This window comes from Apis cerana, linkage group LG7 (assembly GCF_029169275.1).
Source record: "Apis cerana isolate GH-2021 linkage group LG7, AcerK_1.0, whole genome shotgun sequence".
NCBI lineage: Eukaryota > Metazoa > Arthropoda > Insecta > Hymenoptera > Apidae > Apis > Apis cerana.
Genome location: NC_083858.1, coordinates 12,839,864 through 12,856,954, shown reverse-complemented (window position 1 = coordinate 12,856,954; position 17,091 = coordinate 12,839,864). Strand labels below are relative to the sequence as shown.

Sequence of the window (17,091 nt, the reverse complement as noted above, 5' to 3'; positions counted from 1 at the left end):
TTTATTTTGTTGAATTAAAAATTTGTATTTTACGTTATAATTTTATTTATAATTTATAATTTTTTTTATTATAATTCAATTTAAGATTTTATATTTTTATTTCATATTCATTTTATATTTCTCATCCGAGGATTTAATAAAAATAATCATATTATTTAATTTTAATTATAATTCATTAATACTTTATTAAGATAAATACACATTTTTTATTTTATCATTATATGTATATTGATAAACATCATTCTGTTGTAAATAATCTGTCAATATAATTCTCTTATTAATCTCTGCAAATATATTGTAATTATATTTTATATTTTTTATAAATTGAAATCGTATGAAATCATATTGATTACAAAAAATATTTGATAATTTGCTAATAATATAACAATTCACTAAATTATCTTGCATTTTATATGTAATATACAATAAATTTGATATTCTAAGTCTACAGAAAAATTTTGACAATATATGTGATTCAAATTTTAAAATAAAATTATTATAAAATTTTTTTAGTTATGCTTATGCATTTCTTATAATTATAAATTAGTACAAAATCATTCTAGCAAAATATTTCGGAATTTTTGGTATAATAAATATAATATTATATTTACTTAAATAAGCTATGTAATAAACTTTAATTAGATGACATCTCATAAAATTGATTAATCAATCAAAAATTCGAATAAAACAATTTTTGTTAATAATTTAGAATAAAAATAATGGATGGATTGATAATTTTTAAATAAATGTTAATTATATTAAAATTGTGTGAAATTTTTTTCATAATACATTCTCACAATCAAAATAAATACATATAAAAGCTACTTGTGAAATAGATGAAGTGCAACAATTTTATTTTTTATAATATATTTATATTCAATGCATACACATAATGCTTTGTGGTATATGTATCATTCTTAATTAAAAATAAACATGAAAAATGATAACTAAATTGATCATTTCTGCCAAAAACAATTTCTTGTGCTTATATTTTGAACATATATGTATATGTAACATTAGAATCAAATATAAAAATTATTGACTTATAATAAATTAATTCATTCAATTATTTTTATTGGATGTTTTGATAAAAGTAATTTAAAATTTATATATAAATAAGATTTTGTATATGTATATATATATATATATATAAAAGAAAAAATTCTGTAGACTAGAATTTAATATACTTTGTTCAGTCAACATATATATATATATATATATTTATTTTCATATCAAAATCGTATTCAGATGTAAAATTATGTGACCAGTAGAATATGAGCACCAAGAAATTTAATGTGTAGTATCATGTTATGTTATTGATAATTAATTGCACTTATCGATTCTCATATTTTATAAGAAGAAATATAATTTCTATAATTATGTCGATATTTAAACAATGGATATACATATTGTTAACTAAACAGTACTGAAAACTTTGTTAGACATAATTTAAAGATATGAGATGTATGACATATATCACTTTTTCTGAGATGAAAACATTTTCATCAATCAGTTCTCTTATTTGTTACAATATGAAATAAATTCAATTTATATTAAAACTTAAGAAAATATACGTTGAATATTCGTTGTAACTTCTATTGGAAGTTCGGAATACATAGAATTCCATTCATTTGGAAAATCTCGCTGAGCAGATTTAATGAATTCCATAACAATACCTTTTGCCTCTGTACAAAAGATAAACATATTGTAATAATTAAACATGAATTGTAATAATTTTATGTTTTATCATATAAATAATAATAAAAGAATTGTATAATATACCATCATCTGTTGTTTTGTTTTCATGTAACACACTGACTGCAACTTTAAGTAATATTTCCATGTGTGATCGTAAAATAGGATGACCAGCTTCATATAACGTTAATATACTTTTAAAAACTGCTTTGTTTTCTTCAAAATCTTCTTTTAATGGTAATTGTTTGACAAAAGTTGGAAATACTTGATCAAGTGGTATATTAAAATAATTAGCAATGATAAGTCTCGCAAGTGCTCCGACTATATTGTCACGAGCTCCTGTATGTGATTCTTTAAAAATTGCATTTGAAAGAACTGATAAAATATCAGAATAATGCCTATTAATTATTAAGTTAAGAAAAAAAAATTATATAAAATTTTATAATTTTTTCATAATAACTTAGAAATAAATTACATATATTATATACATTATTACAATTATTTATACATTTTATACATTATAATATTACATATATAAATTATATAAAAATATATTAAAAGGATACGAATAAACTGCATCTTTGCCATATAATGCAAGTTCACCAATTCCATATATAGCATTATTCCGAACTTCGGCACTTGAATCATCTGTAAGTTTCAAAAACATAGGAAGTAGTTGACATACAAAACCAGCTACTTTATGTTTGAGTCCTGAGAAACATTCTGAAATTGTACCAACTGCAAAAGATCTTTGAGCTTCAGATTTATTCTTTTTCTGAAAATATTTATTAGCTTTTTGTAAAAAAATATGAATATTTATAATATTTATAAGTACATAAATATAAATAAATAAATATACCAATCTTTCTAAGAGCATTGGTAACACGGTATGAAAATAAAGTTCAAAATCTTCTGGCGAAATTACTTTTCCGAAAGTAGACAATACATCACCCGCACATTCAACTAGTAATTCATCTTGTTCAGCTTCAGTATCTATATCATCTGCTTCTTCTTGATCTTGACATTCCGTTTTACCTATTATAAACAATTTTTTTCTGTAAATAAAAATGTTAAAAATATGATCCATATTGAATTTTTACCTAACATAACATCAGTAACACAATTCATTATAGCTTCTTTATGACCTTCTCCAATAAGGACATCTGATTTTATTTCTTTCAAAAGTTCTGTATAAGCATCTAAACCAGTAATAGCTACTGTTCGTTCATCACCTAATCTTATTAATTCAGATAATTTTGGAATAAATACAGAAAGAGCTTTTAATAATGCTTGTTTTCCTTCATTAGTATTAATTTTTGAAAAATTAATACAAAACTGCAGAAGAGCATCAATAACAGCTTTACGAATATCTTCTTGCGGATAATTAATTAATTTAAAAGTTTCTTCAAAAGATTTTTCAAGATATGGTAAAAATGCTTCTCTGAAATAAGAAATATAAATCTATTTTGAAAAGTATTGAAATTAATTATGTGAAAAATAATATTTTACCCTGTATGTTCTGCAATTTCTTTTAAAGCTAAAATTGCTTCTTCCTTCTCTTCAATGTATGCGTTTTCAACACTATAGCCAGCTACGTCATCATCATCATTATCTTCTTCATTATCTGTGTTTTCAATATCTTCTTCTTCATTTTCATTTTCACTAAGATCTTCATAAACAGGAAAAGCAGAAGTTTCATCTTCTTTAAAGTGAGGCTATCAAAAAGATTATAATATAAAAGAAAGAATATAATTTAATATAATTTAATTAATTTTATCTTTTATAATTTACCACTATCCCTTCTGAACTTTGTATACTTGTAATCATATATTCAATGATTTCTGGCAAAGCACCTGCCATTTCCTTTTTCATTATAGTACTAATTGATGCAAACAATCCGTAAATTGATTTTTTTAAATCTGGATCTTCTGTTTCTTTTAATAATTTCATTCCAAAATTAAGAGATCTACCAGCCAAAGGTGCAAAATTTTTATCACCTATTGTTCTTGCAATTACTCCAAGAGTATCTATAATATCAATTAACTATTAATATCGTTATATAAATTTTAAATACTTTTATTCATACCAACTGCTTGTACTTGAAGACACATGGTTTCTTCTATTTGTTTCTCTGAAAGATAACTATCAAGAATGGAAACGATTCTTTCAAAATATGGTAACATGTGCTCTTTACTCGCCATGGCAGCTGAGCCAATAGCACTCAGAGAAAGTTCTCTAACATGAACTGGAGTATCCGCATTCAAGATTTCAAAAAGTCTTTCCATTAATGTTGGTAAATATGGTAAAAGACTTTCATTTAAATTTTCGCAGAACATTTCTAATGCATAAAACATACGATCAACTGAAGGTGGTTCTTTTTTTTCTTGTTTAATATGCGCACATATTTGGCCTAAATATTCGAATAATACTGGCAATAACTCGGACGAATATTGGGAAATTTCTGGTTGTAAATGTTCAGAAAATTGTCCAAGAGCAAAAAGTGCAGCATTACGCACTACAGGAATAGGATCACTAATTCCTTGACAAGTACAACGTAAAAAGGATTCAAGATATTTTGTACGAATATATTCTGAACAACCTTCCGCTAATACTGCCATTGTTAAATATGATGCCTTTTTTGCATATACATCTGTACCTTGCAAACTAGGTTCTATATATTGTAACTATAAAAATTGTATAAAAATAAAATATTAGATATATTTTACAAAAAAAGAAAATTATTAAAAATATATTAAATTATACCAATTGAGGAATTAATTTCTCTGGAGGTAAATGAAGTGCAAGTAAATCTAAAGTTTGAGTAGCACAAGTTACGGGTGTATTATCTTCATTATCATCACTAAAGTAAACTTCATCATTGTCATCTTCAGGTCGCATAGACATAAGATTAAATAACATATCTATAAAATTATGTTAACAAGTATGTATCAAAATGTAAATTCAAAAATTTATTTTGAATCGATATTAATATTAATATACCTAAAATAGGTTCAACAAGTTTATGTTTGATTATAGTTTTCTTTTTTGTTCTGGCTAACCATCCAATAAAACCAACTGCTTTAACTCTTAGAGCATCATCTAATGCTTTGTTACCAGCAATAACAAGGCACATACTGACAAGAGATTTGACATGTGGAGCTATCACAGCAATTGCATTTTCGCACAATTCATCTAATAATTCAAAGCATTCGATCGCTTTATCTTCATTAGTAGTAGTAAGAGATTGAATTGTGGTCATAACTTGTGGCATCATTTGATGATAAGCATTTACCATCTATAAAAATACTTCACTATTAAAAAAATTAACTAAATTTTTCAATCAATTTCTAATCATTATATAACTTACCATTTGATTGCCTTCAACTAAAGGAACAAGATTCTGCATTATTCGTAAGATATAATATGCTACAGGATTCCCTAAATCTTGTAAACTATTTAATGTTTGACCCAAGAGAACTGCAAGTGATGCAGCATGTGTAAGGTATGCATCAGGTGCAACTTCAGTCATAATCGATAAAGTATAAGTCCCCAACTATAACAAGATTATATATTACAGGAATAAATTATAGAAATAAGAAATTATATAGTTTTTTTAAAGTAACTACTATTATATTTTATACCTCTTTCTGTAATAAATTTTCACTAGTAACTAACTGCTGTACAAATTGTAAAACTTCTGGCCAACCATTATTAGGCAATTCATGTTTTACGATTACACCTATTAACTGTGCAATTGCATTTTTTACAAATTTTTCTGGTTCATTAACTAATGCCTAAAAAATAATAAAAATTCTACATATTTTCAACAACAAAAAAAATTGAAAAATAATATTTTTTTACCTGTAAAATTACTGTCTTAAATTCAATGCGTACATGATGAGGTAATTTTAACCAATGTTTACCTTTACCATAACGTTTTCTAAGCAATATAGCTGCATATTGTCTTATCTAAATATAAATTATTTTTTGTTATAAAATATTTATAAGATATATATGTATATATAAATAATAATAAATAAAAAAACCTGTGAATTGTTCGATGAAATAATAAGTTGACATAATGCTTGTATCGTTTCTTGTTTTTTAAAAGCTTCTCTAAGTTCTGCTGTTCCCTGTAATGTATTCTTGCTCGTTATAACGTATTCCTCTATTTAATAAATAATTTATTTATATCTATTTATAAGAAATATGAAATAGATGTTTTTTTTATAAAAAAAAAAAAAAAAAAAAAACTATAGAAATCTATTATAATAAAAGATATATAAAAAAAATTAATAAAAAAATAAAGTTTGCAAAGTAAATGTTATACATTACTGTATTTTATATTAAAACATATAATATAGATTAAATAAATTAACTTCATATTTCTTTTAAATGGTTATGAATAAGAGCAAACACGTGTTTTGAATATTACAAAATTTATTTCTATTAATAAATGTCATTTTTCTAAATATACCTGTTGAATAGATGTGTTATCGGCTACAAGTAACTTCAGTAATATTTCCTCCATAATGTAATATGTAATAAACAAAATAAGGATCTGGCAGTATTTCCGAACAAAGTAGCCGGTTGTCTACTACCGCTTTTCTGACCTGTTAGTACTGACGTCTTTATAATACTTTAACGCGCATGTGCGACATTTTATTGCATAAATGAGCGAACAAAATTTTTTTATAATCAATTGCTCATGGCATCATAAAATGATTCAAATAGTTGAGAAATACTTTCTTTAATGTTATTGATTCTTATTATAGAATTATTTCGATCATTTGAAAAAATTTTTTTTTAAATTATAAATATCACTACTAGAGTTCAAGAAATTTTTAAAATGACTGTACGATAGATACGAATTCCGTAGAGGGCGCTTCGAGCATTATATTTTACCGTACAAATATAAATGTCTTGTTCTAAAAATTTGAAATTACCTTAATCTATTTTTTAAAAAATAAAATCTAAAACACTAAATATATGCTGATCGAAATAAGTATACGTAGAACAATAATATGTTGTTTCGGTGTAAATTTACAAATCATTAAGGAAATATTGAAAGTTGTAAGTCTAATATTTAGTATCGCAAACAAAGATAATTTAATATAAATAATTAAATCTAATTTAATATCGACATTTTAAGATAAAATTTTTCATTTTCTAATCTGTACAGTGTTGCTGGATGTTTGTTCCAACTTTGTCTAGCCTCAGATCGTATCGAGTTTATTATTTTAAAGCGGACCCCTTCCTCTTATATTCCTCCTCTTTCTCTATGCCTCATTCTCCCTTCTTTCGATTTGTATCTTCTCCGTTGCTCTTTCTCTTTTCGTTTCGATACGAAGGCGCTTTGAGATAATGCAGTCTCCAGAATTCTTTAAATCACAGATTTTTTTTTAAAAATTTATATATAATGTAAATACACATCGGTCACGTACCATTAACGTATCGTTATTGGAATGCTTATCAATTCAAGCATAACTTTACATCTATAAAAATCTATAGCAAAATAGATATCTATAACGTATTTATACTTCGTAAATAGACAAATTATTTCAACTTTGTAATATTTAAACTTGAGAATTAAAATTATTTGAGAAAAAAAATTATTTTAATCAATCGATTTGATTTTAATAAAAAAAAAAAAAAAAAGAAATAGAAAGATAATTTTTGAGTAAGAAGGTATCACATAAATAAAAACACCATTAACCACGGCCAGAAATGGCCTGTCAACGGCGTCATTGAGTGACTTCTCTTGCACCTCGTGCATATTCGTCGTCTGGCTTATGTGCATTTTTGACGATGCATATGAGAAGTGGTTCTTTTCATATACCACTTGAATATCTGAATCGCGTGGTATGTTATAAGATAAAAAAAAAAAAAAAAAATAAAAGATCATTGCAAAAATGGAACAAAACGTATTACACGTAAAATGTTGTTTTATAAAAAAAAAATTTGACAAAAGGTAACGTCATTTATTATATACAATTTAATCCATTATAGTATTAGAAAAACTTGATGAGAAATTTTGCTACAGAGAATGAAAACAAAGTTGCAACCACTTGACATAAATACAGTGCAAAAGAATTGACAAAGGGATCGAACGATCCTGATTCCCATAAGGAGCAAGATCAATCTCCGAATCGGGGATGAGGGGAAATATCTTAATGCGAAATTAATGTCAGTTATGAATCTGTTTCGTGTAAGCCGACACCACATGCGATCCACCATCTCGCATAACATTCTCTAATTTATTACATAAGCAATCTCGTGCCTCTTGATTCCCTGAAGCCGATTCAAGGAAATCATCGATAAATAGCGAAGCTTGAATCACCGAAACAAAGGGTCATCTATCCGTTAATGGCGATGGTGCAATGAAACTCGTGATTGCAAGTATTATATTCGAGTATTATTACAGCACAATGTATTTTTTCACCGTTCTAAACGTTGTAAACACATTCACCATATACTTGGGTGTAAACAACAAAACACAAAGATTCGCAAGGAGATAGAAGAGAGAAGAGAAAGGTCATCCCCTTCCGATCGATCCGGCAAAATTTCCAAGCATCTCTTTCTTCCTCTTCTTTCTCCGCTCGGCGATAATGAAATCTGGATCGGATATCACGTGTATTATTTTTGGACGTGACATCCGATAATCGAGCGTAGTAGATTTTCGCGGAGAAGTGTAACAACGTGATTCGTAAGAATATCGGTAAGAGGAACCGGTGCTATTTGAACACGTGACGAGAAAGAAGGTCGACGAGAGGAAGCTCCATGTTACTCAAATAAGTCGTGTCCTGGCTGGCCGAAAGGAGCCTTCTTCAACTTGTTCTCGTCATTTTTATGGCAGGGATCCAGCGACAAGCTGTTTCAATAGAAATCTGTCGCTCGTTATTACTGGTAAAACATGTTACTATCGTTCACGACCGCATTATCTCCTTTTATAACCTTCCTGCGAAGAATCGACTGGTTCCTCTTCGAAGCCCTCGAAAGTGAAACGGAGGAATTTTTTCATGTTCGGTCTTTTTATTCTTATTTTTTTCCTTTTTTTACAGCGAAGAAATGAATAAAAAAAAAAAAAAAAGAAAGAAAGAAAAAACAAAAAACAGCTTCTGAGATCGTAAAATTTGTTCCTCTTGCGAGTTTCTTCTTTTTTTTCTTTTCTTCTTTTTTTTTTTTTTTTTTATGAGTAAAGAATCATCAAATCATTTACGAAGAATTCAAATTTATTTTAAACAAGGAATGATCGAAGCTACGGAGGAAAAAAAAAAATTAATTCGTCGTACGATAAATCGATCGATAAAAAGTATAATGATCTTGTTACGCGAGATAACCGTCAAGTTCCAAGCCGTCTGACAAACGAAATTCCTGGAATCGATTCGTGGAGGGACTAGGAAAGAGACTTTGCCGTTATCAACAAATCCTTTATCGTCACCGCAAAACCATGTCGCGACGTCGCGTTGATATTATTCAGCTCGCTTTGATACACATCATCGGCAGTTGTAGATTGTCTTAATTCGAATTTATATATATATTTCGAAACCACAACCATCGTCGAAGCATGATTGAAGCCAAAAAGAAAAAAGAAAAAAATTTTCTTCGTTCCTTTCTTTCTCAGCGAAGAACAGTTTCTTTTTTAATTTTACATTTCATCGAATTGATTCGCGTGACTTAAATTAGTAACATTTATTCGTTAACTATAAATATAAATAAAATCTCAATATACACTTTGACGAAGCGACGTTTAAAAAAGTAATAGACTCCTTCCTTCCTTTCAACATAACTTTCAACATTCGCACTCGATTCGAATTTTCCTCGCCGAGGAATCTTATCGAGAATGATCCCGATTTGTCGCACTTTCAACGTTTCAATATTCTCTTCCGGATGGTCACACGTTCGACATGCTGTATTTAATCGGATCGTAGTACATGGTGGTCGGAGGTGCGGTCGTGGTGTGATGAACGTTGGACGAGACCGTGCCAGGTATATTCGATATGCTCAATCCGCTGCTCAATCCGCCGATGTTGCTCAAATTTAGAGAACTCAGGGAGCTTAACGAGCTCAAGGTGACGGATCCGGCTGGATGCCCAAAGTAGGATGGTTTACGATCGATCAGCCCGCCTCCCGAGCTGTTCGAATTCGAGTTGGAGCACTGCATCTTTATACCTGGAACAAGAAGAAGAGTAATGGCGGGTTCTTCGATCAAACTTTTGAAATTTCTATAATGTAAAATAAAAACTGTAACAAATTTCGACGATAATTTTGGTAGAATTAGGGGGGGAGGGAAGGACCACACGCACGAAGGAAATTAAGAGGAGAAAGCGAAAGATACGAATCGGTCTTTGTATAGGTATACACGATAAATCTAAATCTCCGGCAACTCTCAAGTAGTTCTTCTTCAAGTAGAAGCACTTCACTCGATTCCTATCTTTGTCCTTTCGTCTTCCTCTCTCCCTCCCTCCTTCTCTCTGACCGAATTTCTTTTAACGTTCTCTTTGGAGAGATACACGTAATGAAACAGAACGAAAAATACCCAATTATCCAGCGCTTGTAAAGCTTGTTTACGCAACGAATAAAAATAAAAATAATCCAGAGGAATGGGATCGAATTACCTGTTGATCGGCTCGAACGATTCACAAAATTCCCAATTTAATTCGAGAGCAAGTGTAACCGAGAGTCGTTAAAACAGCGTCGTGTGTGGCCGGAATGGCAGTGCCGTCAGTCAAAATCCTCTCTCCGCCTCCGACAAATTCCGCTCGAGATAACATTTTCGCTCCCCCCAATTTCTCTACTCTCCTCCGACGACACTCTCCGATTTCGCGGCGAACGATCGGCCGAATATCGATGAAAGAAGAGGAGAAGAGAGAGGGAGAGAGGGAGAGCCTCGAGCGAATATCGTGGCAACAACGATGCCATAGTCGCAGGGAGTAGAGAGATCGGTCCAGAAATACATCCGACCGGGGTTAGAGACGAGAAAAAGAGAAACAGGAAAACCGGGGGCCTACCGAGGCGTCTGCAGATTGATCTCGTTTACACTTTACTGACTGAACGAGAAAAGAGAGGGGGAGGCGGATGGAGGAGGAAGGGCGCGTGGGTGGCAAGTTTATCCCTTGTCGATGCTACACTGGCACGGTGTATCGAGATGGAGAGAAGGAAGAGATTGTACTTACGGATGGGAATGATGATGGCTTATTATCAGGAAAATTTCGAGTTCTTTCTTTGGGAAAAAGAAACGGAGGAGTGTAAGATCAGTTAGGTAAGAAATTATTGAAAGAAGAAGCTGATTCGATAAAGAATTAGGATTAATATTAAAGATGAATCTAGACGGGGAATATCATGGAAAGTTATTTAAGGTGAATTCATCGTGGACGATGAACAGTTCGTCCGAGTCTGGGTCTGAATTCTGCGCGGAAAGGTTTAATAAACGAGCCGGCTGGTGTTTAAGGTACATTCGATGTACTTAGATTAAAGAACATTTTGTTTACCCTACTTGTAAATGTTTACACGATAAGCGATTTGAGACCTCACTTACCAGCACGCGACTACCGGTAACTGATACAAAAAAAACCGTGTATTTTCGTTCACCACGATCATTTGTTTATCGCGCGATCGGCGTAGTAAACTTTTGCGTTCATGAAATCGTTCCATTCATAAACCAAACGAGCGGAATCATTCCGTCCACGATCCTTGCAAATCAATTCGATCGAATTATTCAACAAGAGGAATATACAATGTACGCGTCACTGATAGGTGCTGTCAGCACCAAGTATTACTCTCGACGACGTTGTCGAAAAAGACGGATTTTTAAATTCACTCGTCCTCGGAAAACGAACGGGAATAATTTTTAGATTTGCGATAGATCCGAGACAGATTTTAGAAGGGAGCTGCGAAATGCACGAGGAACAAGTAGCTTTCAGAAAAGTCGGCGCCTGTATGGTCGTAAACTGTCTGCGACTTTCCACATGGCCCTTCCAACTGTCATTGTCTTCGAGTTTCGAAACCACGTAACAGTCTTACTTTGAACCAATCAATTAAACGTGAATCAATACCTATCACGAAAATCAACAAAATAATAAGAAGTATGGAAAAATTTCGACTTTCCACATGGCCCTTCCAACTATCATTGTCTTCGAGTTTCGAAACCACGTAACAGTCTTAGTTTGAACCAATCAATTAAACGTGAATCAATACCTATCAACGAAATAATAAGAAGTATGGAAAAATTTCAGATTCGAGCTCACCATTATCCGTTACAGGTGTCTGGCATCCGCTGTGGGGCGAATTCACGTTCCCCGCGGGACTGCTGCTCCCCGTTTGTTCCTGGATGGCCTGCATGCCAACGTTCACGTTGCTGTTGACCCCGGCCAGGCCGTAACCGACGTAATAATCTTGGCCAGGCGCCTGAGTGGTCGGCGCGGGGTTGGACGGGCACTTGTAGGACATGATAGCCTCGCTCTCCTTGTAGACTGGTTCCGGGTGGTGCTGCTGGTCCTTCACCGCGAATCCGTCCGCCGGCCTGTAAGTCAGCTGCTCCTGGCTCCTGGCCACGTAGCCGGGCTCGCTCTTGAACGCCACTATCTCCCCGTTCCTGTACACCGACGACTCGCCGGTCTTGTACGTCACCTCCGTCGTCTTGTAAGTCACCTCGGCGATGGGTGGCGCCGCTTTGTACGCTGCCTCGGGGTACGGCCAATCGGAGGACACCGCGCCACCCGGCGCGTACATCGCGTATTCCTGGTAATTCTGGTACTGGTTTTGATACCCGTTCGCGTACTCCACGGCGCCGGGCGCCAGGTTCTCGTAGCCGGCCGCCTGCACCGGCCCGCTCCCGGAGAAGTATTGGGGGTACTGGGGCTTCAGCGCCTGGCACTTGCGGCGGAAGCCTCGCGGCCGTCGGCGGAAGCTTCCCTCCTCGAACATGTACTCCGTCGAGGGGTCGATGGTCCAGTAATGGCCCTTGCCGGGCCTCCCCAGCCCCTTGGGAAGCTTGATGAAGCACTCGTTCAAGCTGAGGTTGTGGCGCACCGAGTTCTTCCATCCCTGATACGCGCCGCGGAAGAAGGGGAAATGTTGCTGGAGAAAGGAGTAGATCTCCGAGAGGGTCAATCTCTTTTCGCGGCTCGACTGGATCGCCATCACTATCAGCGCTATGTAAGAGTAGGGTGGCTTCTCCTGGCGCCGGGCCCCCGGCTTCCTAGGCAGTTCGCTCGTCGATTGGCCGCACATCAGCGTGTCCAGACTCTGGTCCTGGGAGAGAGGGTTGGAAATGGCTAGGTTGGCTCGAGGGACCACCGTCGGGTTGGAATGGGTCGACTGGTGATCTTGCACGTGAACACTCGAATCCGTCTCGTTCTTCATCGCGATCCTCGAGCCGTCCACGGCGCTTCCCCGAGGAGTCGACGGGACGATCACCGTTTGATCCATGGATATCCGTCGTGGCCAGTTTTGTCACTCGGTCGGAAACATTCTAAAAATTCCAACTATATATACATGCATGTGTATATACACATAGTTCGTTCACCTCACCGACCGATATACGACTCTGGGGAGCCGAGCACCAGTTTCGTTTCACTAATTTCTGTCGATCATTCGGAAAATCACGGGTGACCGAGGTTCGTTCTGAATAAATCGACGAAATATTTTAAAAAACTTATCGCGCCACTTATCGACCGATTTCTTCCACTCGTGATCGGAATTCCGGAGGAGGCATGGGAGAGAAAAAAAAAAAATCTATTTCCCCGTATTATTTGTTATTTATGTTTGTCGTTTCGGTCGTTGCACACGACACGCGGGGACGAATTCGCGTGACGTTTCCACGCGTGACCACAATACGAAAGGAGGATGAAAGAAGCCGTTATTTACGTATGTAAATTGTTTGCGCGAGGTGGAACGGTGGGGTCAATTATTTAAACTTGCCACTTTGGCATACGTCGCGCTGATGCGCCGCTAAGTGTTTTCGGATGACTGGAACTCGCGATCAACTCTGAACCTGGTGGAAGCTTCGTACATCGCGATGACGCGGGCCACTCCGTCACGGAGCCAATCTCGCCCCCCCCTCCTAGCCCGAGTAGGCGTGGCGAGCCGAGGGGAGGCGACTCGATCCTCGATTGGTCGCCGGCCAGTCCACGATACCGAAGCTCGCGGCTGCGGCCAATGGGAATCGATCTTCGCCAATCGATGCCACGCCTGACGGAGATAAACTCGGATACCGGGAACGAGAATCGAACATGTTGCGATCGCTCGATGGAAGATCGTAATGAAAATTGCATAACTTTTCCCGTCTTCCTGTTGCAGTGAAATCTCGATCGTGATTAACGGTGTATCGATTCGATTGACCGATTCATTGGACCGTAAGAGGAGAGTACGTGCTTGGTGTAGAATTTTTTAAATATTAAAAAAGTATCCAAGTAAGCCATTACTTTTAATACGGTTCCCGTGTACAGATTGAAGAGGAATGTTTTGAGATAGAAGAGAAAAAAATATTAAAATTTACCAATCGATGTCCCTGTATGAAGATCGAGAACTGCGATTAATTTCGTGAATAATTTCAAAAAGTGTATTATTCGGAGATTAAACAAAATGTTTCGTTCTATTATATTTTTAACTGTAATAAATATAGATTTTGTGATTATTTGTGTACAATGTATATTTGTATAATTATATACTTACACTATAGAACAGTGCAATTTGTATATTTAACTTGATAAGAAATATTGGCCTTAATTAATTGGTACGATTATTGTTGATTATTATTCGGTCTAGAATTACTTATTTCGACGTTAATGGAGACAACTTACTCGAACAATGAATTTTATAATTTCTGGATACGCAAACGGTACGAAAAAACTCGAAGAAACGATTGGTCCGTGTTGTTAGCCAACGAGAGGTTAGAAATACGCTCCGCCCGAATATAGAACCGCCCTCCATTTTCTGTTTCGAGCTTCTCTCGGAACTCGTGCATCATTGATTATCCTGAAATTAAGACCGATTATCTGGAAATTTTACCCGTCATGTTAGTTTCTAATAGATCTTAAGCGTCATCGTGAATTTCCGTTCACGGAATATTAAAATTTCAGTGTTTGCCGTTTTTCCTTTTCGCTGAATGGCGATGGAAAAAAGAATTATTAAAAATATCACATTTATCGATATCGTATCGTTTCTCGAATAACAAATAAAATACAAACGGCCTGGTCACTTGGTCCTTTCCGCCATTTCCGATTGCTCATAATGCTGCAAGTATCGAAAAGTAAACACTCCACATCCACCACGTGAAAATAATATTATCTATAAAATAAGAAAAACGTATAATTTCCTCGTTAAACGTTATAATTATTACACTTATATATATATTAATAATTAATAAATAATCTACATCCGTATTCAACTATGCTACAAACGGTTTCATTATGGACCTCTGAGTCTTTAACACGTATAGATATACGTATAAGTATTACTTTTTTATTTATCAAGTCTTTAAACTCTCTTATCGAAATGTTTTCAATCCTGCCGCTAAGTCTCAACAATCCGGCTGTCAATTGACTCGTTGATCGCGGTCAATCAAACGGAAATGTTTATATATCGAAACACGTGATGGAGTGTCGAGTAACTGGCCCTGAAAGAATAGAGATTGCCGCTTATCAAAAGTCGTGGCTCCACGTGCGCCGCTTTAATATCGATTCTCGAAAGGCTTTAGAGATTTAAAGTTTCGAACAAAGAAAATTTCACGTCGCTGTCACGCACGGAATATCAAGAGAATATAATAACAACGAAATGCAAAAAAGGAAATCCAATTCGAAAATTTTCAGACAAAGAATGAGAACGGTCGAATTCGAATGTTTTTTGGTAACTTTAACCGTAATAATTTCCGCGAAATGTGGAAGCGAGGCATTCAGGGAGGGCAATTATTTAATGTCATCCAACGTCTGTATCGTGTGCTCTCTCACAGATCACGAATTCTCAAGGAGTTTGTTTGCCTTACGGCGAACGATCCGATGAAAGAGAAGCGTCACGGCCATCTTGTCTTTTCCTACTTGAAATCCTGCACCGTGTGTATCTCGTAGTTCCGTTAACTCCTTGCCACGCTCTTGTAAAACGTCTTTTTTCCTCGCATTTACAAATCTAATAGAAATCAACAATTGGTCAAAACGCGTTCAAACCATGTTCTTCTGACGACGATAAAAAGATAACGGTAAATGACGTTCGATTTTACTTCGATTCTTTAGAAACCACTTTCCAGCATGATCCTTCCGCCGTGAAGAAATAAAAATATCGAAGCACATCTCGAGCGGACCTCGTGGCTTAAGGGTTGAAAGCGAGGTATATATATACTCTCTTTTTCTCTAGAGGCCACCCTCTGAAGATAGTGGCGCTTAGAAGTGTTTACTATTTTACTGCTTCCAAGATTTCCCGTGACGTTTTCTGCGACAGTTTCAAGTGGCACTTGGGGGAAAAAGTTGATCGAGCCCTTCAGATATCCGAGAAAAAAGAAGAGGAAAACGAAAGAAGCGCAGGAAGACTGGGACATAGGTACAATTTACCTATGCAAAAATAAGAAAGAAATCGTTGGAAAAATTATTATTCGTGGGAGTAAATTCCTTCGAAGACCCCGAAACGATCCTCCCTCCTCCTCCGGCAAACAATGCGGCTGGAATCGCGACGGTTCGGTTTTTTCGAGATAAAACGCGGAGCCGACGACGCGGTTCAAGACCACCCGAAGAAAACCCGTTTCGGTCGCACGTGTTCCCGTAGGAAAACCGCAGACCGGAACCAGACATTGCCCGTCGTCTCACGTTCACTTTCTCGTCTGTTTACATCCGGTGACATTTCGATTCTTCCGATAATTCGCTTTTCAACCTACCAGATACTTCTTCCTTTTTACAATCTCTTCCTTGGAAAGAATTTTCTAGATTTTTGGAAGAGTTAATTCTGTACGAATAAACTCGAGCAGCTAAAGGATTGTTATTGTTATTCGGAGGTTGATTAACACGCATATCTTTGAGAAATTAAAGATTCGTAATTACCGCGCAAAAGTATCGTCTCCTCTTCTCCTCCCGATTCGCCAATTTCCATTTCGTCGATTCTCGGGCGATTTACGCGATTCGTCTGCTCGACGAGGCCGAAGTTAGAGTCTCACTGCTTGTGGAGAACACGTGAGGCCCTGACGGCCACCCAAGCGGCCATCAGACGCGCCGACGATATTCTCTGTTTACATGATACCGTAATTTTATACCACTGATCGTGGGTGCACGAGTTACGAGTCCTACGTTTCTGTCGCATCTTCGATCCTATCCCCGAATTCTCTTGCTCGCACCTACACCATCGTCCATTTTCGAGCCTTGTTCCAAGTCCAGTCATTTTGAAATCTCATCGTTATAATCACGTTGTTGTCCA

General features: G+C 35.1%; 2 protein-coding genes across 4 annotated transcripts; both read right to left on the bottom strand.

The window, feature by feature from the left end:
* Positions 1 to 154: 154 nt before the first annotated feature.
* LOC107999436 (importin-4) lies at positions 155 to 6,545 on the bottom strand. The gene is made up of 15 exons (XM_017059278.3): positions 6,173 to 6,545; positions 5,742 to 5,828; positions 5,557 to 5,664; positions 5,337 to 5,489; positions 5,063 to 5,248; positions 4,696 to 4,990; positions 4,459 to 4,616; positions 3,782 to 4,379; positions 3,487 to 3,722; positions 3,205 to 3,410; positions 2,796 to 3,136; positions 2,555 to 2,730; positions 2,262 to 2,470; positions 1,783 to 2,093; positions 155 to 1,685 (listed from the first exon to the last, which is right to left on the bottom strand). Exons 1-15 carry the CDS (start codon positions 6,224 to 6,226, stop codon positions 1,561 to 1,563), a joined length of 3,243 nt encoding a protein of 1,080 aa, XP_016914767.1. The 5' UTR covers positions 6,227 to 6,545; the 3' UTR covers positions 155 to 1,560.
* A 1,116-nt stretch (positions 6,546 to 7,661) lies between these two features.
* LOC107999213 (forkhead box protein E1-like) lies at positions 7,662 to 16,868 on the bottom strand. Of its 3 annotated transcripts, none has more exons than XM_017058908.3 (3): positions 16,722 to 16,868; positions 11,943 to 13,168; positions 7,662 to 9,867 (listed from the first exon to the last, which is right to left on the bottom strand). In XM_017058908.3, the coding sequence occupies exons 2-3, from the start codon at positions 13,123 to 13,125 to the stop codon at positions 9,590 to 9,592; spliced, it is 1,461 nt and encodes a 486-aa protein (XP_016914397.1). In that variant the 5' UTR covers positions 13,126 to 13,168; positions 16,722 to 16,868; the 3' UTR covers positions 7,662 to 9,589. The 3 variants fall into 3 exon arrangements, with proteins under 3 accessions (XP_016914397.1, XP_061933314.1, XP_061933313.1); XM_062077330.1 differs by lacking the exon at positions 16,722 to 16,868 and adding an exon at positions 14,371 to 14,470; XM_062077329.1 differs by lacking the exon at positions 16,722 to 16,868 and having other exon boundaries at positions 11,943 to 14,369.
* Between the last annotated feature and the right edge of the window lie 223 nt (positions 16,869 to 17,091).